The sequence below is a fragment of the Dipteris shenzhenensis genome, chromosome 22 (genome assembly GCF_047967505.1).
Source record: "Dipteris shenzhenensis isolate YYH24624 ecotype China chromosome 22, Dip_SZ_1.0, whole genome shotgun sequence".
In the NCBI taxonomy this organism is placed as follows: domain Eukaryota; kingdom Viridiplantae; phylum Streptophyta; class Polypodiopsida; order Gleicheniales; family Dipteridaceae; genus Dipteris; species Dipteris shenzhenensis.
The window spans coordinates 51,711,672-51,734,878 of record NC_141617.1 but is presented as its reverse complement, the minus strand read 5'-3'; the positions used below and the strand labels follow the sequence as shown (position 1 = coordinate 51,734,878).

The window sequence follows — 23,207 nt, the reverse complement described above, 5'->3', positions numbered from 1 at the left end:
GCTCTACCACATTGCTAGCACACATCTTCGGGTCTCACCCTTCCAGATCCCAAGCCAGAGACTGGATGCTTGCGGCTCTCCCCCCAGACCTCACTCCTCGATTGTTAGATGTTCGCCTTCTGGGACGAGGTTTTTTCCAGGTTGTTTTTGACAGTCCAGAGGCTGCGAGCACTGTGCTCAAGGCCGAGTTTTTACACCTGGGACACAGGAAGATCTTCTTTGAAGCCTTTCACCTTGGTTTCGACCCAGTAGAGGCAGATAAGAAAATCTTCTCGCTCTTCATCAGGTTCCCCGGGCTTCCCCAGGTTTACCATCGACTTGTTTCTGTTATTGGGGAGCATTTTGGTGCAGTTGCTGAGATCCCACCCCTCCCTGGGTTGCCATTGACTGCAGCAGAGGCAACCAAGGCTGATGGGGTTCCTAGAGTTAGGGTCCTTTGCAAGGATCCTAACCTCAAGATGGACCACGTCATGATCCAGCGCTCGGATGGTTCCTTTTTTCGCCAGAGAGTGGAGATTTCAGGCAGGCAGGACCAGTCCAGGATTTGCAGGACCTCGGGACACTTTGCCAGGGATTGCCCCAGGAAGAAGAAAAGGCCTAAGAAGCCCTCTGGTACAGCTACCGCCTCAGGGCATCGACAGGGGGGACAGGGGGGGGGATTAGACCCGGCACTTGCCCCTCGACCTCGACAGAGGGGTGGTACAGGTCCAGCTCCTGCTCCTCGTTCTTCACGTGGCGGTCCTGCTCAGTCAAGTGGTGGTACAGGTCCAGTACCTATTCCTCGGCCTCGACCAGGGGGTGGTACAGGTCCTTCACCTGCTCCTCGACCCCCACCTCCCTCAGGCACACGCGATGCTTTACAGTGGGTTCCAGTACGTGTGCAGGTCCCTCCTTCAGTTCACGAGGGTACCTTAGTAGACTTTGCTTCACCTCGAGCTGTCCTTCCTGTCTCACCTTGCACAGTTCGAGACGCTGAAGCTTCGACCTCCTCCCCAGTTGCAGCTTTTTCCTTAGATCCAGCAGTGCCAGATGTTCATCTTGAGGACGGAGAGATCTCCGCGGCTGGGCAGACACAGGGTAGAGAGCATTCCTCACTCCCTCCCTTGGATAGGGGGAAGGGGATAGCTTACACTGTTGATCCTCTTCCCTCACACGGGATCCTTCGTACTCCGGTGTCTGGATTGCTCCACAGGAACTCGTTTTAAGCCTTGGCAGAGAGTTCAGATTTCCCAGAGGAGGAGTTTGTGCCCGCTACTTTTGGGGAGCCAGTGGTTGGGTTTCCTTTTGACAGGGCTTCTTCTTCAGGTGCCAGGATTCTTTCCCCTATTGACTTTCCACCACTGGGTTCCTTCCCTCCCTCCTCGAGCAGGAGGTCTTCCCCTGTTGAGGGGTTTGTTTCCGCCACTAGGTCGGGTAAGGTGTTCCACTCTACATCCTCTCGTCGATGAGGATTATCAGTTGGAACATACAGGGCCTAGGTGGCGTCCCACATCGCCGCCGTAGACAGCTGATCCGGGATCAGCTTCATCCAAGTGTTACTGGGGGTCCCATTGATATATTATTTATTCAAGAGCACAAGCTGGATTATAGAGATTGTGTCAAGTCAGGCAAGTTGCTTTCAGGCCATACTTTTTGGTCGCCTGCATTGGCCACTAGGGGAGGCACTTCTATTTCAGTTTCGCAGTCGGTTCTCCCCTTAGTTGTTGGGCACGGAGTCATTATCCCCTCTAGAGCTCAGTGGATTATTCTTTTGATTGGAGGGCGTAAGGTTGGCTTCCTCAACCTATATGCCTCCAACATTAGAGGGGAACGTGTCCTTATGTGGAAGAATTTGCTCTCCTGGGCCCCCATTGTGGATTCTTGGGTGATTGGAGGTGACTTTAACATGGTCGAGTTACCTTCAGACAAAAAAGGGGGTAGAGAAGGCGGACTTCACTCTTTGGAGAGAGCAGCTTGGGATGCCTTCCTTTTCCATTTCTGTGGCAGAGATACTTGGTGTGATGATGCCTTTCTTATTCAGCCACAGTCCCTCCTGTTCTCTTGGTCGAACAGGAGGCAACAGATGCCTATTCATGCACGCATTGACAGATTTTATGTAGATGATTGGGCACTAGACAGAGGTGGATCCGTATGCATTGCTGCGGGGGTTTCCACTTCAGACCACTTCCCTGTTGTTCTGGCTATCTCACAGCCTCACTTGAGAGGCCGATCTGCCAGCATCAGGATTCCAGATGCCTTTTACACAGAGGAGGACCTTACGGAGGCAGCCCTACGGATATGGTTTGCTCATGTCCAGGGTGGGCAGCCACATCCATCACATTTAGCCGCTGCCCTCTCTGGTATTAGCGACTTTTACTGCTCAGTTGCTTCTACCAGGAGACGAGATATTCTCAGACGTGAGATTGGTGTTCGCCAGCAGTTAGCAGCTTTGCAGAGGGAAGAGCAGAAACGGCCTTCAGATGCTTGGATTCAGGAGCGCCTTGCTACAGCGAGGGCTGCAGTTATTGCTTGATCAGAGAGCAGAGTATGCCTTTCATGCACGGGAGTCCTTCTGGATTCAGATGGGTGGTAGAGTCAATAAACACTTTTTCTCTACTCTTGGCCCTAGACATAGTAGAGAGAGTGTATCTCAGCTTATTGACTCACATGGGGTTTTACAGACAGAGCCTGATGACGTCTTACGCATAGCTTCAGATTTCTATGCCACCCTCCTTGCTGCTGATCCTGAGACACACGATATAGAGGATGCTAGACAGGCTATTTGGCAGAGTATCCCAGTGTTGGTGAGTCCAGATATGCATGTTCTACTTGACGCACCTTTCACCAACACAGAGTTCAGGACTGCACTTTCAGCCCTTCACAAGGGCAAGTGCCCAGGTTTAGATGGCCTCACCCCGTCTTTTTTCATTGCATTTTGGGATATGATTGGAGACTATATTACTTCAGCCATGCAGGCCACTTGGGACTTTGGCGAGATGCCTGAGTCGCTTACAGAGGGCCTCATCCACCTTATCCCAAAAGGAGGTAGCAGAAATTTATTGTCCCAATGGAGGCCTATCACACTTCTGGGGACTTGTTACAAGATTCTGGCCAAGGCTATCAGCCTCCGATTGCAGCCACTTCTCCCTGATCTTATTCATGACACTCAGACGGGATTTGTGCATGGCAGAAGTATTTTTGATAACATTTTTTCTTTCCGTCAGAGTAGGCCATGCAGAGTGGCCAGAATCTTGCCATTCTACTGTTGGATTTTGAAAAAGCTTATGATAGAGTAGATTGGAGTTTTTTGGAGGGCACCCTTCTACGCTGTGGATTCACTGATGTTTGGATCAGAGGTGTTTCCTCTTTGTACAGATCAGCCCATAGCCAGGTACTTATTGGTGGGGTAAGGGGTGAGGGATTTCAGATTTCGAGATCAGTCCGTCAGGGATGCCGCCTTGCTCCTTTCCTTTTTTTATTCGTGGCCGAAGCTATGAGCATCTATGTTAGATCTCAAGCTGACATCTTTGGGCTGAGACTTCCCATCAGAAGAGAAGAGGAGCTGCTTGACAGTGAGTTGGCTGATGACACAGCGATTTATTTGGATGCCTCTCCACAGACACTGACTTCTTTCAGGACGGCATTGGATTTATTTTGCTTGGCGGCAGGGGCACAGATAAATTGGCATAAATCCAATGGCTTTTGGATCAGTGATGAGGACACTCCAGTTTGGGGGCTTGACATAGGGTTCACTTGGGTTCAGAGGGGTGTGCCTATCAGGTATTTGGGTTGCCAGGTCGGCTTGGGTATTTCTACCACGCAGCAGTTTGCGCCCGTGTTGGAGAGCACCAGAAGGAAGCTTCTCTTTTGGAGCTCAGCCAAGCTGGATCTTGCCTCTAGAGTTGTGGTGGTCAACCAGGTCCTCCTGGCCACTGCCTGGTTTATTTGTTCATGTTGGTGCTGTTCTAGGGACTGCATCATTCAGCTCAGAAGACCGATCAGGAACTTTCTCTGGAGTGGGCTTGATGGCACAGCAGATGCCTTAGCCAGAGTGGCTTGGGAGACCCTCATCCTCCCTACACAGGATGGGGGTCTCAATATTATTGATCCAGATTTACAGTGCAGAGCTTTACTTTGCAAGATAGTGGTGTGAGGACTTATGCCAGGACAGGAACCGTGGAAGGACTTTCTTATCAGCAGCATACAGAGATGCACACCTTCCTCAGGAGGAGACTGGATGAGCAGTGTTAGATGTATCTTCACCACAGCACACCTCAGATCACCTTCATCCCTTCTCATGGTTGCCATTCTGAAAGCTTGGGCTAGTTTCAGAAGCTCTCTTCGGAGGATTTCTCCTTCCTCCCGGGAAGAGATTGATAGGCAGCCCATCATGTGGAACGACAGTATTTGAGATGATCGTGGCAGACCAATGGGTGCCTCACTCTACATGCAGTGGGCTAGGTGGGAGAGGGGACCTGCTTCTTCTTTGGGATCTTGGAAAGCTTTCCGTAGGCTTCCAGAGGAAACCAAGTCAAGGTTGACAGGACATCTCAGAGGGAGTGCAGGGAGGATCTTGCAGATTGAGACAGCCCTTCCAGAGGCTTGGATAGACACAGATGATATGCCTCTCACTTCCTCCACTTGGGCATGTACTTTCTCGAGAGGCGGGGTTCCACTTCAGGTCTTAGCCTTCCGAGATGGACAGGAGGATGCTTTGGTTTTCAGTGTCCAAGATGGTGGCAGATTGCTCAGATCTACAGATGATATCTTGCTTGAGTCTGCTTTTCATCCTATCAGGGTCGTAGGCCTTTTGATGCAGGGATCAAATTCAGAGTGGTTCTTAGACCCTGACCCCCAGTTACTCTCCACCGGGTCTTGGAGACTCTGGCTCTATGGAGGAGTTCCCATCAGGTATTTACAGTGGGACCCCGGAGAGTGGGAGTGGATTGACGCGGGGCATCGAGAGAAGACCATCCCCTTCTTTTGTTACACGGTCAGTAATGCCAGGAGATTTCAGCTCAGTAGTAGAGGCTGGAGACCCTCCAGAGTTCCTCATTGGGAGACTTTTGGTATTACTGCGGATCAGCAGAGGTACTTCTGGAGGAGGCTCTGGAAATCCCACAGGAATAGAAAGATCACTATCTTCTTTTGGCTTTCTATTCATGGAGGGATTGCAGTGAACCTTTGGAGGTCCAGATTCGGAGCCGACTCTACTTGCCCTCGTTGCCTTTCTGCTTCGGAGTCTATTCAGCATTGCTTATGGGATTGCAGACAGGCAAGATTGATTTGGATGGGGATAGCCAGGATCTTCAGTCACTTTGCCCATTCCGCACTTTTTATGACTTGGGGCTCGGTGGCTTGGCTTTCTCTTACAGGACCTCAGGTTTTCTATGAGGGACTTGACTCCTCACGGGCCATTTCGGTTCGACGTCATCGGGTTGAGTTCTGCTCGTTGGATGTGGTTCCACACCGTTCTTTTACAGCTGTACATGCCTCTGTGGATACTTCTTGGGAGATTATAGCGAGCATAGCAGCCTGGCATATCTGGAGAGCCAGATGCACAGAGGCTATGGAGGGTACTCAGGTTCATCCCCCGCACACATTGGCTAGTATCTGGACAGATCTGGACAGACATCGTACACACCCTGATGGCCGTATGGATGGGTATGCAGGGGGACTCCCGTGCAGCCTCATCTAGATGGGCTTCTTTCTTCAGGGAATGGAAGGATTCTCCTTTCTTCTCTGAATCTACTACAGGGTTGAGATGGCACTTTCAGCCTCGGCCTTGGTTTCTTTCCACCTCACTCTGAGGGGTTTTTTATTATCCTCATGATTTCATGATGTATTCCGCTTTGAGCTTGCTCTCGCGGGTTTTTGTTCTTACTTAATAGAAGTCTTTTTCATGGAAAAAAAAAAACATGTTATTTAGAAACAAATATGCTACTTCTTTATTGACTCTGGTTGGAATGAAGTAACCATCTTGGTAAGACATTCAACCACCACAAGGATAGAATCATATTCTCCTAGTATCTATGGCAGATCAATTATAAAGTCAATGGAAATGCTCTTATCTTCCTGATGGTATTTCCAATAGTTGTAAAAGGTTAGGTTCCTTCAATTGCTCTGCCTTACTTACCTAACACGAAAAACATTATGTGACATATTCACAACTATGCTTTTTCATTTTTTTCCCAGAAGAAATCATGCTTTAGGAGCTCATATCTCTTTTCATCATCTGTACACCACCACAAGGATAGAATCATATTCTCCTAGTGTCTATGGCAGATCAATTATAAAGTCAATGGAAATGCTCTTATCTTCCTGATGGTATTTCCAATAGTTGTAAAAGGTTAGGTTCCTTCAATTGCTCTGCCTTACTTACCTAACACGAAAAACATTGTGTGACATATTCACAACTATGCTTTTTCATTTTTTTCCCAGAAGAAATCATGCTTTAGGAGCTCATATCTCTTTTCATCATCTGTACATTGGTGGATCTTCTAGTGGAGATTATTTAGGTACAATTACCGTACCATTTCTTTTCATCAACATACCATCATCTATTGTTTATCTTGCATACAAATGGCTTTCCCTAGATGCCAGGTCATCTAAACCTTGGTGTTTTATAACAACAACCATAGGTCAAAGACTCGACACACTCGTCCACTCTTTGAGTTTTCCTGAATCCTAACTTTAGTCATTAGAGCACTTTCTAATGCTATGAAACTCATATTGTGCATAATGCATGACAAGGAATCAGCAAGTTTATTATTCTTCCCTCGTTTGCACCAAACTCCATATGGAATTCTTGCAGTAGTTATGCCAATGCCCACGTTGCTTAGGGGCTACTCAAATCAGGTTGCTCACAAAAATATTTCAAAGCATCATGGTTGACTTTGACATGAAACTTTGCACCATATAAATAATGTCTCCATGCTTTCGAAGCATGTATCACGGCATACAACTCTTGTTCATGAGTTGACCAATTCTTTTGTAAGAAGGTGAGCTTCTTGCTTTCAAAGGCAATTGGCCTCCCTTCTTGTAATAGAAGCGCTCTTACTGCAATGTTGCTTGTCTCAATTTCCAGGCAAAATTGTTTCTAGGTATCAACAATCTTTGATATAGGTCCTTGAGCCACTACTCCTTTTGTTGCACCAAAGCTCTCTTGTTGGTTATTTCCCCAAACGTAAGGTATTTTGTGTTAGGTCAACCAGTCCATCGAGTGACAATATCAGAATACGTTGTGATATGTCTTCTATACAACTGTAGGAATCCTAAGGATGACACCAAAGCTGTCAAGTTGTGAGGTACTACCCACACTAAAATTGCAGCCACCTCTTTTGGATACATTTCAACCCCATCAAGAGCTAGAAGGAAACCCAAATACTCGAGTTTAACCGTAACACAGCACTGTTTTTTTTCAAAATTTATTGAGACTAGCTTGTCTAAAGGTATGTTGAACACTTGTTCTTTATGGTGAGCAAGGCTTTTGTTGTAAACTCCTATATCATCAAAAGTGTACTACAAACTAAGTCATTCATTAGCATTATGAATGTTGCTGGAGTGTTGGTAAGCCCGAATGGCATTACCAACAACTCGTAGTGACCAAACTTACTCTGAAAAGCAGTCTTGTGCACATCCTGAGTACAAATTTTAATCCGGTAGTAGCCACATTTCAAATCTATATTTTACAAAAAATCACAGCACCATGCAGCGCATCCAACAGATCATCTATTCTTGCCATCGGATATCTATGCTTAACAATGATATTGTCCAATCCTTAGTAATCAATATACAACTTAAAGGTATCATCTTTTTTTTTGTTCAATATTACTGGCGAGGGAAAAGGTGAGAGATTGGGATGAATCTATTGAAGGGAATGCAATGGAAGGAAATCAGCTCAAAGTACTTGTAGGAATGATGAAAAAATAGATTAAAAGTACGAGTACAGCCATAACCTGACTTAGGACTAGGTGTCCTAACCCTAGTTAACGCTAACAGTACTACCAGTACTAGCAGTCCTTAAGAGACTAAGACTAGCCTAAAAGGCTTAGACCAAGGAAAACGTGGCAACAAACTCGCCTCCATGGTATGGGTGAAGTATCCTAGAAACATTACAAGAATATCTAGAAACTGAAGCATGGTTGTACATGTTCAATTGGGATGGATATAACAACCTATGATAGTACATGGTTAGGAGTATCATGTAACAAAAGGTACCAAGTATAAAGCTTACCGAAACTCTATAAACTTGGGTCGTGGTAGAGCCTTCGTGGAGTTATCCTGCATTGGAGCATGGGTCAACTGTATGTCTCCAGATGATAGTCGCTCCTTGGCATAAAGATAGTGAACCTCGATGTGTTTGGTACGCGCAATCACCAAGGTACAGTGGCTGTCAATGTAGATGATAGTAGAAGATATATGGCCGACATCAAGATCTGCAAGTAGTGTACGAAGATAGACGCACTCCACAGTAGCTATAAAGGCTGCCATGTACTCAGCATCAACTAAAAGCAGTAACTCTGGGATGCTTCTTGTTGAGCCAAGATATGCATGAAGTCCTAAGCATAACACAATTGCTAGTATGCGACACCAAAGTGTCGTAAAACAACCGGCCCAGTCACTATCCGTTAATGCATGTATGATAGTGAGGACTTGTTGTCATTAGAAGTCCCAAATGTTGTGTGTCATAGAAAAGTTCCAAATGTTGTGTCCCGCTCAGTGGTACTATAGTTGCACTCAGCGTGGGTCATCATTTTGCTTGTATAGTAAACCGAGTAATCCGGTTTACCTCTTGGTTGAGCTAGATTAATCCCAATTGCATAACCAGATGCATCTACATGAACATGAAAGATGACATCCCACCTCGATGGCCAAAGGATGGGGGTCTCAGTGACCCATTTCTTTAAGTCATGAAAAGCCATGGCCAACTCCTTGGTCCAATGAAACTTGGTATCCTTCTTGGTCATCACATACAATGGGCCAGCAATTTTTCCAAAATCCTTAATAAACCTTCTCTAAAAGCTGATGAAGCCCACAAATGATCTAAGTTAAGTACAAAGGAATGATGGAAAATGTAGAAAAATACAAGACACCATGTACTATATGTCCTAACCCTTGATAGGACTAATTCTATTAAGAGTACTAGTAGTCCTTACGAGACTAAGGCTAGTCTACAATACTTACAAAGGCAAATGTAGCAATAGAATTTGCCCGAGCTTGGGGTATTCTTTCAATAGCCTTCGTACTTCATCTTCACCTATAAAGCTTAGCCTATAATACCATTTGTTCACTTGCCTTCGTACCTCACCTTCATCTATTAAGCTCACTGTCTATTCATAGGTTTTGCCCCTAGAATAAGTTCAATCTTATGTTGAACATTCATTTCCGGAGGTAACCCATAAGGTAACTCGTCTTCTAAATAGTTAGAAAACCGACTGAGTATCTGATTGACTAATAAGGCCATCTCCCCATCTTGGGTTGCTGAGGAATCTGTGACTGCATCCATACACGACTCAACAGATGCACAACAAAGAAATAAAAACTCACCTTGAGTTTTACGAACCTTCACAGTCCAGATTGAAGGATCCTGAGGAAGATCCTTCTCACCTCGAACAAAATAAAGCACACCACCGAAATCAAATTTGTAAATGTGCTCTTGCCAATCTGCCTCAGGATTTTTCTTCGATGTGCTATATCTATGTGAGCAAGCCTAGTAATTTCCTACTTCTCGCCCATTGCCCCCTTGGGCTGCCGACATGGAAGGGCATGTTGCGATGCCCGTCAACCCATTGGTTTTGTGAAGCCAGCTCACTTTTGGCATTTCATGGTCGTGCCCCCTTTTCTTCTGCATTCAGTGGAATTTTATTGTCGGCCTTCTTTTCTCCTTCCAAGTGGTTCAACGGTTCGAGCATCCACATTTTGCTCCTCGAAAGCAATGTCTAGTGCGTATACTTTACTTGAAATCAATGTCTGGTGCATATACTTCATACTTTTAGGTGCAGGCTTGTTTGTGGGTTTTTTGTTGAATTGTAGTGAGGATTGGGACTGACCTTCGTGCCCCACCTCATAAGTGTTAAGTTTTTTGGGGTTTTCGTGGAGATTTGGGATGAGGTCGCTCTTCCGCCTCTACTATAGCATTCATGCTTTGGTCCTATGTTGAATGGAATATGTTTAAGTTTTTTTGTTTAACATAGCTATGGGCGATTGCTTTTCATTGGGGATGGGTTGGTCATGAATTGTAGTCTGCAAGAGTGTCAAGTCTAATGCACTTTATGTAAGGTATAGATCACAATGATATGAGCAAATCATAGATGTGGGTGGTTAGCTGTTGTAGGGGCATGTAATTGACATGAATTACGATTTGCAAGAGCATCTGATTTGGATGAAGTTTCTGTAGAGGTGTAGGCTTGTTGTTGCAATTGTAGAACAGGTGCCTAATGTTGAGTGCAATGGCATATCTGGAATTATAGAAAATTGCAATCGCATGTAAGGAGCATTTAAATGATGGTGTCCTCGAAGGGTAGACCCTTGGTACAACCGCTTGTCACCTCAGTGGCTGCTTGTGATAGTGCAAACAATGGGGAGTTACAAGGCAATATATCAGGCTAGGATAATGTGTGTATAGAGTGCAATTGCTACCAAATGGTGTCCTCGAAGGGTAGACTCTTGGTACAACCGCTTGTCACCTCGGTGGCTGCTTGTGATGACACAAATAATGGGGAGCTACAAGGCAATAGTCCAGGCTAGGAGAATGTTTGTGTAAAGTGCAACTGCTACCAGATGACGTGCCAAGGCATGGGACCTTGCTTTTTCTGGTAAGAGGGTCTAGTTCTGGTCGCATGTCCTACATTGGCAACACATACCTCGCAGAGCAAAGATAGGGCTGCGTATCCCTTCCTTAGGTTGGCGTCTATTCAAGAGAGGCACTCCGCTGATCCATGAATCAAAGAAATCAGAATATAGCAGGGTACCCTCTAAGAAACACCAATTTACTCTGTCATTGTCTTTCTCAAAGTTCAAGAGGAGTATAGCAAGCTCATCGCCCATCTATTTGGCCGACTCTATGGCCTTCCAAAATGAAACTTGAAATTAGAGGCCGACTCGAAACCGCAAAATCCACTGCTGCGAGACCTGAAGGAAAAATCAAAGAACCTAAGGGTTGAACAACCCGAGGAAGGGGTTCCACTGGTGAGGGGAACTAAGGCTAAGTTAAGGAAGGTAGGAAGGAAGAGAGGAGGGGGGGAGAAGGGCTAAGAGATGATAGAAAGAGCATGCGGGGAGAGGGACTGTGTGGCCCGTACAGGGCATCTATACAGGCTGTATGGGTTGTGTACAGGCTGTGCATTGAGAGGAGAGAAATGCATGAGGGATGGGAAGGTGAGCGGAAGAGGGTGGCCAGAGAGGGGGAGGGCAGGGGGCTGGGAAGGGGGGTGGAAGTCTGGAAGGAGGGGAGGAGGTGGAAAGGGGGCAGGCAGCAGGAGGAGGGGCAGCACTGTTTATGACAATTTAACATAGGGCCTTGGCTAAAGTTTTTCTTGCTCATACAGCTTTGCATGAATTCCTTGAAAAGCATCCCTGGCTTCTTCTGTTTTTTATGGATTTTGTTGAGGGGGTTTAGCAGATGGTGTTGACAGATTTGGTTAAGGTGTAAAGTTCTGTCACACGACTATATAGCTGGCCAGAGTTTGAAAGAAAAGGTGGAGCTTGAGAAATGTGATGTGTTAGAATGTGCAAGATGGTGCCACAAAGAATCGATAGCTAGAAACATACCAACGCATGTAATGAGCTTGATATCTGGAATCTACTAGGCTTTTAGAGTATAGAGCGTGACCATTGGCAAGCCCCTTGTTTGTAAACTTATGCACATGAAAGGCGAATCCTACGGTCTACATGCTAGGATCTCAGACTCGGATCCTTGTAATTATTTTGGAATGGGCCAGGCCCAATGCCTGCAATGCATATCTTTGTTTCTTCTTTGTGGAACCTACTTTCTGTCATTATTTCTATAGTTTTCTACCTCATGAGATGTGAAGCAAGGAAAGTTTCATGTCAGCACTGTTTTACCTTGTATTATTTTGATATAATGGGTTAGGAGAGTGCATCGTGAAATATTAATTCTGGTATTTGTTTCTTTCTCCCTGGATGTCTTTCTAATGAAGAGTTTGAATTGGGGCTTATTACCTCCTTGTGACAATATTGCATTTAAGCTGCACTGCATGTATGGTTTTGACGGTAATGTAATTTGGAGATTGTTTTTCTTTTCAGCTGTCCTATCGATGTCATGTCTGAAATGAGCAATGCAATGGTCTTACAGCCTAGACGAAGACTGGCCAACTACTTGTAATGTTTTCCATAACTTTTGAAGCTCTCCCTTATTTGACTTTGAGCAATTAATTTCTAAGCATGGTGGTTGACATCCTTAACATTTTTTGGTTCAACTCTGGAATCAAGTTTTGAGATTCAATTACTATTGCAGGGATGGAGGCTTGCTTGCCAAATGTTTCCCAATGACATCCAGGAGTACTGAGCAATTTGAGGGTTGCCACATGCTAGTATTTGGGGGTAACCAATGTTCTTTTGTCTGTGCTCACTTCATTATTATGCGGGGTCAATGTGTTTTTAATCTCAAAGAAACCTTATGAAGCAATAAGAGAAGGGTGATTTTAATTTCCTTGTGCATACACTCTTAGTTTATAGACCTAGAGGTACTACTTGCTCATCTTTCTAATCAAAATATGGTAACATATCTAGCACACGGAGCGGCATTGAGAAATGCCGTGCTTGGCTTTTCGAGCGTGTGCACGTTATTATGTCCATTTGTCTAGTCTATGTTCATCTGTGTAAAGGGTGGTGCTTGATGTTTGGTGGTTTTCAACCAGAAACTTGCAGCAGATTTCTGGCATTCCTGAGCGATTTGAACATGCAGCTATGTTGGAAGCCCCCTGTGGCATTTTCAGAGAGTGGCCGCTTGCATGGGACAGATTTCTCCTTCCCATCATGGCTTTGGATTGTTTTGGATACGATTTTTATTTTTTGGCTTCGGAAGTCCTTTGTTTTAGTTTGACCTATACTTGACTCGACTCAATACTTTTGTCTGTCAGGGCTGCGCAAAGAGGTCGTTACTATGGTGTTGTTGAAATATCCTGTTATCAAACAGTAAACCCACTGTATTTAGTGTTGCTACCATGATCTGTGGGATAACACTAAAGGGTCTTAGGTTCCACAATGATCGATAGCCAAACATTGAAAGCTAAGGGAATTATATTGCCATATCTTGTACAGGTTTATTCAGCAGGATTTAATAAATCATGCTAGACTTTCCCACGGGTGCTAGGCACCACGATTCTAGTAATGAGGGTTGGTCACTCTAGCTAATACGCATGGCACGTAGGTGAACACGTTGCCTAGATTTTGTAGGAGTTAACTTGAGTTAGCTTTGGGACATAACATATTCCTATTATTGTTCACTCTTCTTAGGTTTCACTAGTAGACCTAACACACTTACTGAGGGGCAACAACACCATAGTATAAGGTGTGAAGCAAGAAGTCGGTCCTTGCCAAGAATCTCTCTAATGGATAAAATGAATTGTACCAAACTGCCCTCTCTGAAGGGCGAATATCTGCAAGGGTTGTGGCATTGGAGTTGTCATTTGCAAACTCTAGGTGGTTGGACTCTCCTTTGGAGAATATCAAGAAGGAAGCTGGTCAGCATTCTCCAAAAAGGGATCCCCTCTTTTGTTGACAAGCTGGTGCATAAATATTTATAACCCAATGGTGGGTTCCCCCAACTTGGGTCTGATCTGGACTCAATTCCACGTGGTGAGCTTACTTTGGTAAAGAATTGGTGGAGCAAGGGCCAGCACAGTGAGGTGAAATTGAGGTCAAATAGCAAATGGACCTTGTGCTTCAAAAGAGTCTGTTGTCTGTCATGCAGTTCGTTGTTTTTGAAAGCATATTCTCAAGAACCATCAAATTTTGACCATACATCCTTTTGAAGCAGCTGAAGCTTGTCATAGAGAATTAGTCGTAGATGGTTTGTGGCATGGGTTTTTGGGGGGGGGGGGGGTGGGGGGGGAAATTGTCCAGGAAAGGGAGGAAGGGAGGGGGCTTGGATAGAGGAGATGCCAGGGACCAGAGGGTGGGAGGGAGGTGTTTCTTTGGTGGGGGTGGAGGTGCTAGAGATCACTGACCCCACCTGTGAGTCCTTATTTGAGGAGGACAAAGGGTAGTAGATCTGTAGGTTAGGCAGGTCAGGGAGGGATGTTTAGCAACTGATGCAGTCCTCAGAAAGAGGTGATTGCCATCAAATTAGGGTTGCAGATTGCAACATGTAGGAGCAGCAGATCTGGAGCCTATTTGCTGCAGATGGAGGTTCCTGGAAGGTGTGCATGACGTACCCATTCAGTCCGTAAAACTCACATGTATAGGGTCCATAGTTACCAAAGAATGCCATTCCGCTCATAGGGAACACTAGATTGTCATTCTCGTCAAGAGCTTCATGTGGAACATGTAGAGAATGTCTGTTTGTGGAATGACTAGGAACAGCTAAGGAGTGTTCGGTAGAATGCCTATGGAACGTTCTATAGGCCGTTCCACAAAGTACCTCCTGTAGAATGTCTATAGTAGAGGCACACAAGGTAGTCAGTTTATAATTTTTTCAAAGAGCCAAGCTGCACTTTTTTCGTTTCTATATATAATAGAGGCACTAACCTGCCCCTCTCATCCATCGAAATTCTGAAGCCCTTACCAGTACACATGGGAGGAAAAATAGGATCATCATTTGCAGCAGATCTTGAAGCAGCTTTGCAGCCAATTTTGTTGCCTACTCATGAAGAGACCTCTTCTAGATCTACTTGCAGTTTTGCCTCTATCTTGTCTCAGTTTTCTTCCCAGGCTTGTGAGATTTTTATAGCAGTCATTCTTTTTTTATTTCCAGCACTCCCTTGCGCTTGTTTGAGAATAGTTTTAATCCACTTTGAGCTGATTTTATGCAAATGTTTGGAATGCAGAAGCCAGCTTCCACTAATGCATTTTCTTTTAACAGATGCTCTAGACAGCGTTTCCTAACTTACCTCGTTTTGTGTATGCCATAATCAATTTGGCAATATCATCATCTATCAATATGATTCTATCTATTCTTTAGACCAACCTCTTTGTAACTGTGTATGTGTATATAAAGTGTATAATACTGCTTTTTCCCATTCCCATTCCAAGAGAGGTGGGTGTTTCGCTTGGCGAACGTTCCCATTCTTGGTAACTATGGTAGGGTTGGCCGGATGGTCGGTTCAACCTGTGGACTTACTCACAAACCAAACCTGCTTGCTCTGGTCGGTTGGTTGGCTGAACCTGATTGGCTAGGTTTAGGGCTAGAATGAGTTGGTGCATTTTGTCAAAGCTCAATATCTTTTAGAATTCTCTTGAACCAAATAGCTGCACATGTTGCATTTGTTGCTCTTCTCTTCAAATTTGGTAGATGAAAGAAAACTATACTCAACTTCTTATTCCTTTAAGATATGAGCCTAGATCTCATGCAGAAGCAATATCTAGAACTTGACCTGTTGTCATTTGGATACCAACCCAATCTATTGTGACAATTTAAAACTATTGCTTGTCTTATAATCAACCTTATGAGTCAGTGTTCCCTTAATATATCTAATAATCCTCTTAGTAGCGTTCTGATGACATTCTTTAGGATTTCCCAAACATTGTGATACTCCACTATTTGAGAAAGCTATGTCAACTCTAGCTATGGTGAGATATATCAGGCGACCAAGTAATTTCTTTTATAAGGTTCCGTCTACTCATGGAATTTTCTCATTTTTCTTGGATTTAATGATGTATCAATCAGCCTGCAATCCTCCATTCTAGATCGTTTAAGGATTACCTGGGCATATAACCAAGATTTCTCATGTAAAGGCTTTGTTTAGGTCGATTTTGGATTGTCTTATTAGTTTTTGATTATTTATAGTGGGGCTGTCATCAATATGTCGTATAGTCTATAATAACATGAACTTTTATTAGTTGTTTTTCTTGGGAATGTTTATTTATTGTCTTGTACCAAGCATGAGGTGCTTGCTTTAATTTATGTAAAGCTTTATCTAATTTAAAGATCTCTTTGTTTTTAGTGTTAACATCAAATTCTTGAGGCTGATCAATATAGAATTTCTCTCTCAGTTCACCATTTAGAAATGAGGTCTTGACATCCATTTGATAACGAGACCATCCATAATGAAGGGTCATAATAAATATGATTGTGCTATGCTTGGCAATGAGGTCTTGACATCTATTTGATACCGAGACCATCCATAATGAAGGGCCATAATCAATATGATTGTGCTATGCTTGGCTATAGATGCAAAGGTCTCATCATAATCTATCCATTCCTTACGGGTATAACCCTTTGCTAGCAATTTGGCTTTGTACTATTTTATACTTCCATTAAGTGTTGGCTTTAAGTTGATACACCTGTCTATCGCCAGTAGGAATTTTATTAGATGCGATCATACTCCTCTTTCATGGCTTCTTGTTAGTTGGGATGATCTTTGGCTTCTTCTTATATTTCAAGCTCATATGTGTCTATAATACTTATCTTTAAAGCAAGGCTCGCATTGAATGTGCCAGAAGCCATACTTATTCTAGTGGATCTCCTTAGTCCTTCCTCACTTATGGAGCATAGCTATAATTTACAATACAACTTTTAGGCAAAAAATGCAGGCAAAGTTTGGCAACTCAGAGGACAATTTTAGTCTTTCAGGGTGGTTGGATTCCATCAATGTGAAAATGGGACAATGATCTTATGACGATTACTTTAAACTCTTTGGTACCATCGTACCATGAAGGAGATGGTTCCCTTCCCCTACCAAGTAGAGCAATCGATGCAACACATGGATGGAGAGCATGAAGATCATAGTTTGTGCAGCCATGGACGTGGTAAGGCAAATGGCAAATCTGTAAAAAATTCTTCTTTTACTCATAACTCTCATGCAGTGGGAGGTGGTGGTGGCAAAGGAATTGCTAGCTATATTAATCAGGGTCACATTTGTGGAAGCAAGACCTACACAAAGGGCAAGTGTCACTATTGTGGACAATGGGGCATTATGAGAATGAGTGCTTGAGAAAAAAGGCAGGTCAATGTCAACACATAGCTAGCACATGCAATCTGAAACACATGCAATTATGTGTTAGAACTGGTCTTTAGGGCATAGATTATTAAGCTTGATATGGTTTTGGATGGGCAGCCAGCCCTAATGTAGTGAGTAGGCAGCTCAAGCTGACCAGGCGCGTGAGGATGGTGATATTTATTTTCAGCCACTGGCTACTACATACATTTTGGAATAATTGATATATTCTATTATAACGTCAGTTATGAGAGTAGGGATTCATAATAGGGTTCCGTATAGGACGTTTGCAATATTAAATTTTTGCATCGTACGGGTGTTACTATGCGAGCTGTTGCTCTAGCCTCTAGAATCATTTTTAGTCTAGGATTTAGGGTTTTCTACAAAACCCACACTTTACAATTTTAAGCATGCGTAATTCATTTGGCTTAAATCAAGATTTCTCTAACATTGTTTGCTTTCTTCCCTCTCACTAACTTTATCAGGACCCTAGGATGTACTAGTTGCTCAGCAGATGATGTGGTTCTACTATCTTCCTCTGCAGAGGGGCTTCAATGTCATCGAAACGCACCGCATACTTTATGTGAGACACATGACTTGAAGGTCAACCTTGGTAAACCACCAAGGTCATGTTCTTCAATACATTCCGAGCAACCATGCACAGAGAGCATTTTACTTTGGATAGGTTACCAGTGCAGGTAGTTGCATCATATACCTATCTGGGGGTCTTGTTCTCTGGCCCGATTTTTACGATGCGACCAGCACTACATGCCGGACTGAGCAGGAGTTACGCTGTGCTGGCCAGACTCGTGCGACAGTGCTTTCACTCTCGCTTCCAGGACCCTCAAACCAGCTCTCTCCTCTTCGACTTGGTGGTCTGACCCGCAGGTATGTACAGCAGCCCTTGTTGGGGGCTTGATCTATCAAAGACGCACCAGGATACACGAGGATCTACCTCCCTCACTCCATGAGGATCTTGATTGGGTGCTTCCAGGTCTCATCACACTCCCTGCGTATAGAGAGTGACGAACGGAGGGCATACCTAGAGAGGGCCACATCTGTACCGTGTGCAATTCCCCAGAGATTGAGTCAGAGGAGTATTTTGCTTTCAGGTGCTCATGTACTGTGAGATCAGAGGTCAGTATCATTGCCTTTTTAGAGACAGCTTCGGCTCCCTACCTAGCATCCTATCTTACCCACACTACAGATGCTTGGCAGCTTTCATTCATGAGGCCGTACAACACAAGGAGCGAATTGCTTAGAGCACATAGGGGAGATCATGGCACACATCTGGATGCCGCCCAGTTTATGATAATCGAGTTTTTTCGGCCACACTGTACTGATCAGCAAGACTCACAGAGGTGGTGACCACGAGGACCCGAGCTAGAGCCAGAGAGACATGATAGACTCTCCAACACAATGAGGGAAAGAATATTATAGGGGACCTTACCTCCATGCTTACTAGGACATACACATGACCCACATGAGTTACCATGGCACTTGTTCGTTGCCGTAAGGCTATAGCTAGGAGATCCGAGTGAGCCGCACATGCCGATTTCCACAAGTGCCCTATTATAGGATTTTTGCCCCTGGAGCATCCTCACACATCAATGCCCCTTGTAGCATTAACACTCTTGCCGGCTTGCACCCAGAGTCTTTTCCCTTTTATGTACTGGCGCTGTTATGGGAAGGATTGTGGATTCTTGATTTTGTATGTATCCTAGGTGTTGATGCCCGTTTAGTGGCTCCACCCATCAGTTCATTGTAGTAGCTTCTTTTAGTATCATAGACCCTTTTTGGTCTTCCGAACTTTAATAGACTTCTTTCTATCCTTGTGATCATGATTATTCTTGTCATTATGTTGATGTTTGGGGTTATCATGTCATTTCGGTAAATTCTTTTTTGTTTTTAGGTGTGTCATCCTTTCCCTTTTGGTTTCTGCAATAATGAGGTGAATATGAAGTTGGATGTCATGAGGACGTGATTATCTATGTGCAAGCAAACCAGTGGATGCTAAAAACCCTAGGATTTGATGTTAGAAGTGGGTCCAATCCCTAGGTCTACCCATTAGGTCCAGATGCTAGGCCAAGGCAAGGAAAAGAGTGGTCAAAAAGTCGACCCGAAGGAAGGGCATAAGTGTGTCATCGGTAACTGGGTTAGGGGCTTTAATGAGCCACATGGCAGTCCCCTGTGTGCACGTGCTTGCAAATCTTGACCTTTCTCTATCTAGCCTTGGACTTTGGAGCCTCTAACATAACGTACGGAATCTCTCCCTCACCCCATGAGCATTAACATGCATTTTGAGGCACCATCACGCATCCGAAGGATTGGTACAGCTGCTTTGTATGCATTTCAAGTGTGTGGCATGCATTTTGAGGTCATAGTCGTCGGTTGTACGGCTTGACGTATGGATTGTATGGACAACGCTAATGCTATTGGAGTTCGGCTGCTAATTGTACGGGCTGTTTGCACGCATTTGCTGTCTGCAGGGACTGATAGCACGTATCCCGAGGCAAGTTCCTTATTGTCCGGATCAGATTGGCACGTCATACGAGGCTCTTTGTTAGCTGTACGGCTAATTCACGATTTCCAAGGTCCTTTGGCAGGATGTTCGGACATTTTGGCACACATTTCCATGTAGATCTTGCTATCTGCCTCTGTCTTGCACGCCTTCTGAAGATCCTTGCGGGGTGTGCGGCCCTCCTCTGCTGCTCTTCGTGATCCTTCCTACGTTGGATTCTCTCTCTCTCTCTCTCTCTCTCCCTCTAATTCACCCATTTTCTGCTGCTGCCTCTTGCCTGGTGGATCTGCTGCCACTTGAAGTTGTTCTAGCTTGGGACAGAGTGCCTGGAAGCTGGTTTGATGCAATTTGGAGTGGGTTCAAGCTCAATTGCTACTGTTCCCTCTTTTGCTCGTGCTTGAAGGTCTTCTGTCCACTGTTGGGGGCCTAGATTGAGGATAGGTACAAGGGCAGAGCTTGCCCCTCTTCCAAGGACAGCAGGTATGGTCGCTTTGACCTTCATTTGGTTTCCATTTGTCATTTTTGAAGCTTATCCTTGCTCTTTTGTTGTTCGAAGTTCTCTTTTGGCCATTCGGGCTGTAGACATAGAGGGTGCACCTGGATTGGTGCTGGAGAGACAGTGTTGTGGATTTTTTCCTGCCTTGAGGTCACTTGTTCAGTTGAGATCTGTGTTGATGCATTGTCACCCTGATGCCTTGTGAAATGCATTGACAGCTTTCAGTTGGACACAGACAGTGGAAAATGTTGTAGCCTTGCCTTGGCAGTTGGGTTCTAGTGTGCGCTGGGGTTAGGATGCCTTTTGGAGCCAGGAATTGGCTTGGACAGTGGAACTGCCAATGAAGCAGAGGGCAAGGGGTGAGCCCTTGTTGTAAAAGCATTTTCCATTGCTAGAAGAATTAAATGAATACGGAAAGGGGCGCCAAAGCGTTTGGGGCCAATCTGTGTTTCTTGTGTTTGGTTTCTGAGCCGGGGCACTCTAGCCTCCCTTCCAGTGTTTTCAAAGGTTGTTTCTAGGTGGTATTTGATTAATGGAAATGGCTGAAAATGATGCATTGTGGCTGTGAATAGTGTGGAAGTCTAGTTAGTTACGGTTTACTGCCCTTTAGCTTGCGAGAGGCCGGTTTCATTGGTTTAAGGTGGGAATCTTCTCATTGTATGAAAGCATGAAAATACCCTAGATTGGGTAAGTCAGTGAGCATGCATTGACAACTGATCTAGTAGGTCCTTAACTTGATTCAGATGGTCTGTTTGCATTTTAAGTCTGCTGAGTTGCCTTGTACAACCGAGGCCTTTTGCATAATAGCATGTTCATAAGTGGATTGAAGTGTTTTTCAGGTTTCAATTGGGGCTTTCGAATTTCTAATGATATGAAAGATGTTTTTATATGATTGTGAGCTTGTTAGCCCTTCTCGTCATAGTTCGCCATGTTGATGAGATTGTGAGACTTCTCGTCATGATATTTTCTTTGATGCTTGAGTTTTCAACTTTCTATCTTCGGGAGTATTCTCAAGCTTAAATCTTTGAATGCCATAATTAGTCCCATTTAGCTTGGAATTATTTGGAAGCAGGCAGTCTCTATTTTGACTCATTGTGTGACACAGACAGACTGAGTGTAGTGTGCTTTGCTAGGGCAAATCAAACGAATGCAAGTATAACACCTATGCCAACGATTATATCTTTGCCCGTGGAAAGTTTATGTACTTTATCCCTACAAAGAAAAATCAGAGAGAAGTTGGCTCAGTTTCCAAACCTCTCTCCTTTCAACAACTTGAAGATATTGTGCACAGTTTTTATGAGCACAAACAGATAGCTAAACTAAAGTGAAAAGTTGGGAAACCTTTGATGGAGAGATAAATAATACACAAGAGGTGTGTCCTTCACAGGCCCTCTCCTGAGGTGTCCAAAAAGAATAAGAGGTAATTTCTCTGAGTTTGCTATGAGCGAATTTTGCTGTTGTAGATGCTACCCTTGTTATATTGTGCAAGAGACTGGCTGCTTCAAACACATATTGCTATGCAGATCTTTTTGTGCATGATTCTGTTATGATCATATCTTAATGTTGTGGCTATTGCTTTTTCTCTGCTCAGTCATTGCGTTCAATCAGGGCCTCTAGGGTTTTCTGTATCTGTCTTTCTATGTTTGTGTTAAATCCTGCAGTTGTGCTTTGTCATCGTGCAAAACTCCTTGCTATCTTCTAGGTAAGAAGGGAAGGCCTGCTACATCTTGACATGCTGCCTTTTGGCAAGCAGTGCTTCATTGCATATGTTGTCATTGTAGGTCTCCTGTGGCTACCACCTTCATTTGCAGGTTGTTGTTGTGTGTCAATTTTCGAAGTGCTATTGTGGGCTCCTCTGCTCAGCAGTCCTTCATGATAGCCCACTGATTTTTGAGCATGTTGCTGCTGTCATGCATGCCGCTCCTTCTGTTCTTTGTTTTTGCAGGTTTTCGTTGTTGACATCACTTCATCAAAAAATTGCAAGTTGCTTCCAGATCACATGATTGAAGATTCTTTGGAAAGGAGCACCATCAATTGCTAGTTGTCTATTGTCTGCTTCATATTATGGTTGCAATTGGGAAGTTACTTGCGGATCTCATGATTGCAGATTCTTTGCATAGAAGCACCATCAATTGCTGGTTGTGTATGTCTGCAAATATGATTGGATCCTTCTATGTGCCTTCCATAGGGTCGAGTTTTAGGGTTGACCTTTTCATGTCGATCTTCCTTAGGGTTGACCTTTTCTTGTCGAGCTTCTTCAAGTTTAATTGAAAGCTCTTTGCTTATGGTGGCATCGCCAGCCTTGCTTCCTTTTAAGTATTTTGTCCTTGCTCATGTCTTTTGCACGTGCATGTTGTTTCCACATAGAGGTTGTGCTCCTTCAGCTCACAATATAGTTACAAATGTGCACCCCCAAGATCACAGTGAGAAGAAGTCTGTGGCATGACTCTTGTGTTGGTTCCTTACAAATACCTCACATTTTGCACGGCGACTACCTCTGCTCCAATCAATGTGTTGCAATACACTGCTCCAGCTGTTAAGGTATTTGCACGGCAACTGCCTCTGCTCCAATCAATGTGTTGTAATACTCTGCTCCAGCTGTTAATTTTTGGGTCTCTTGTATTTGATCTCCGGTGCAGATTCTACTCTGATCAAACACCTGCCTTTGTTTTCTATTTGCAGGACTACATAAAGGTTTCTTTGTAATCCTAGTTTCTGCAATTTGGGGTACCGCTTCTTTCTAGGTCAGATAGTGCGTGGATAGATCTAGGGACTGGCTGAATGATGGGACTTACACATCCAGCTCCACAAGCTGTTTCTTTGGTACCATGTATGAAAATGAGGACAGAGAAGGCCTGCTAGACTGGAGGTCCCTCCAGACACAGGTAGGAATAGATCTACAGGCAAATAAATGACTTGCCGCAAAATACTGTCCGAACATGTGCGAATTCCCTCCTGTGGTATTGAGATTGACAGGGGTAATGGCTCCTTGCACGCGCTTGTGACATGTGGATAGAAGGGGACAATAGTGCCATATACAATCCTGTAAATTGATGGACCTTGGATATATTAGTATTGCCCCTTCTTGGTA

At 44.3% G+C, this 23,207-nt stretch overlaps 1 protein-coding gene across 3 annotated transcripts in view; it reads left to right on the top strand.

Annotated features, from left to right (window-relative positions):
* Nucleotides 1-23,207, top strand: part of LOC147888265 (nucleoporin (DUF3414)) — a 268,450-nt gene that overhangs the window by 151,486 nt on the left and 93,757 nt on the right. For all 3 annotated transcript variants that reach the window (XM_087393147.1, XM_087393148.1, XM_087393146.1), the window contains exons 17-18: nucleotides 12,247-12,321; nucleotides 12,458-12,543. In XM_087393147.1, coding sequence (XP_087249273.1) covers nucleotides 12,247-12,321; nucleotides 12,458-12,543 — 161 coding nt within the window. The remainder of the gene's footprint in view (nucleotides 1-12,246; nucleotides 12,322-12,457; nucleotides 12,544-23,207) is intronic.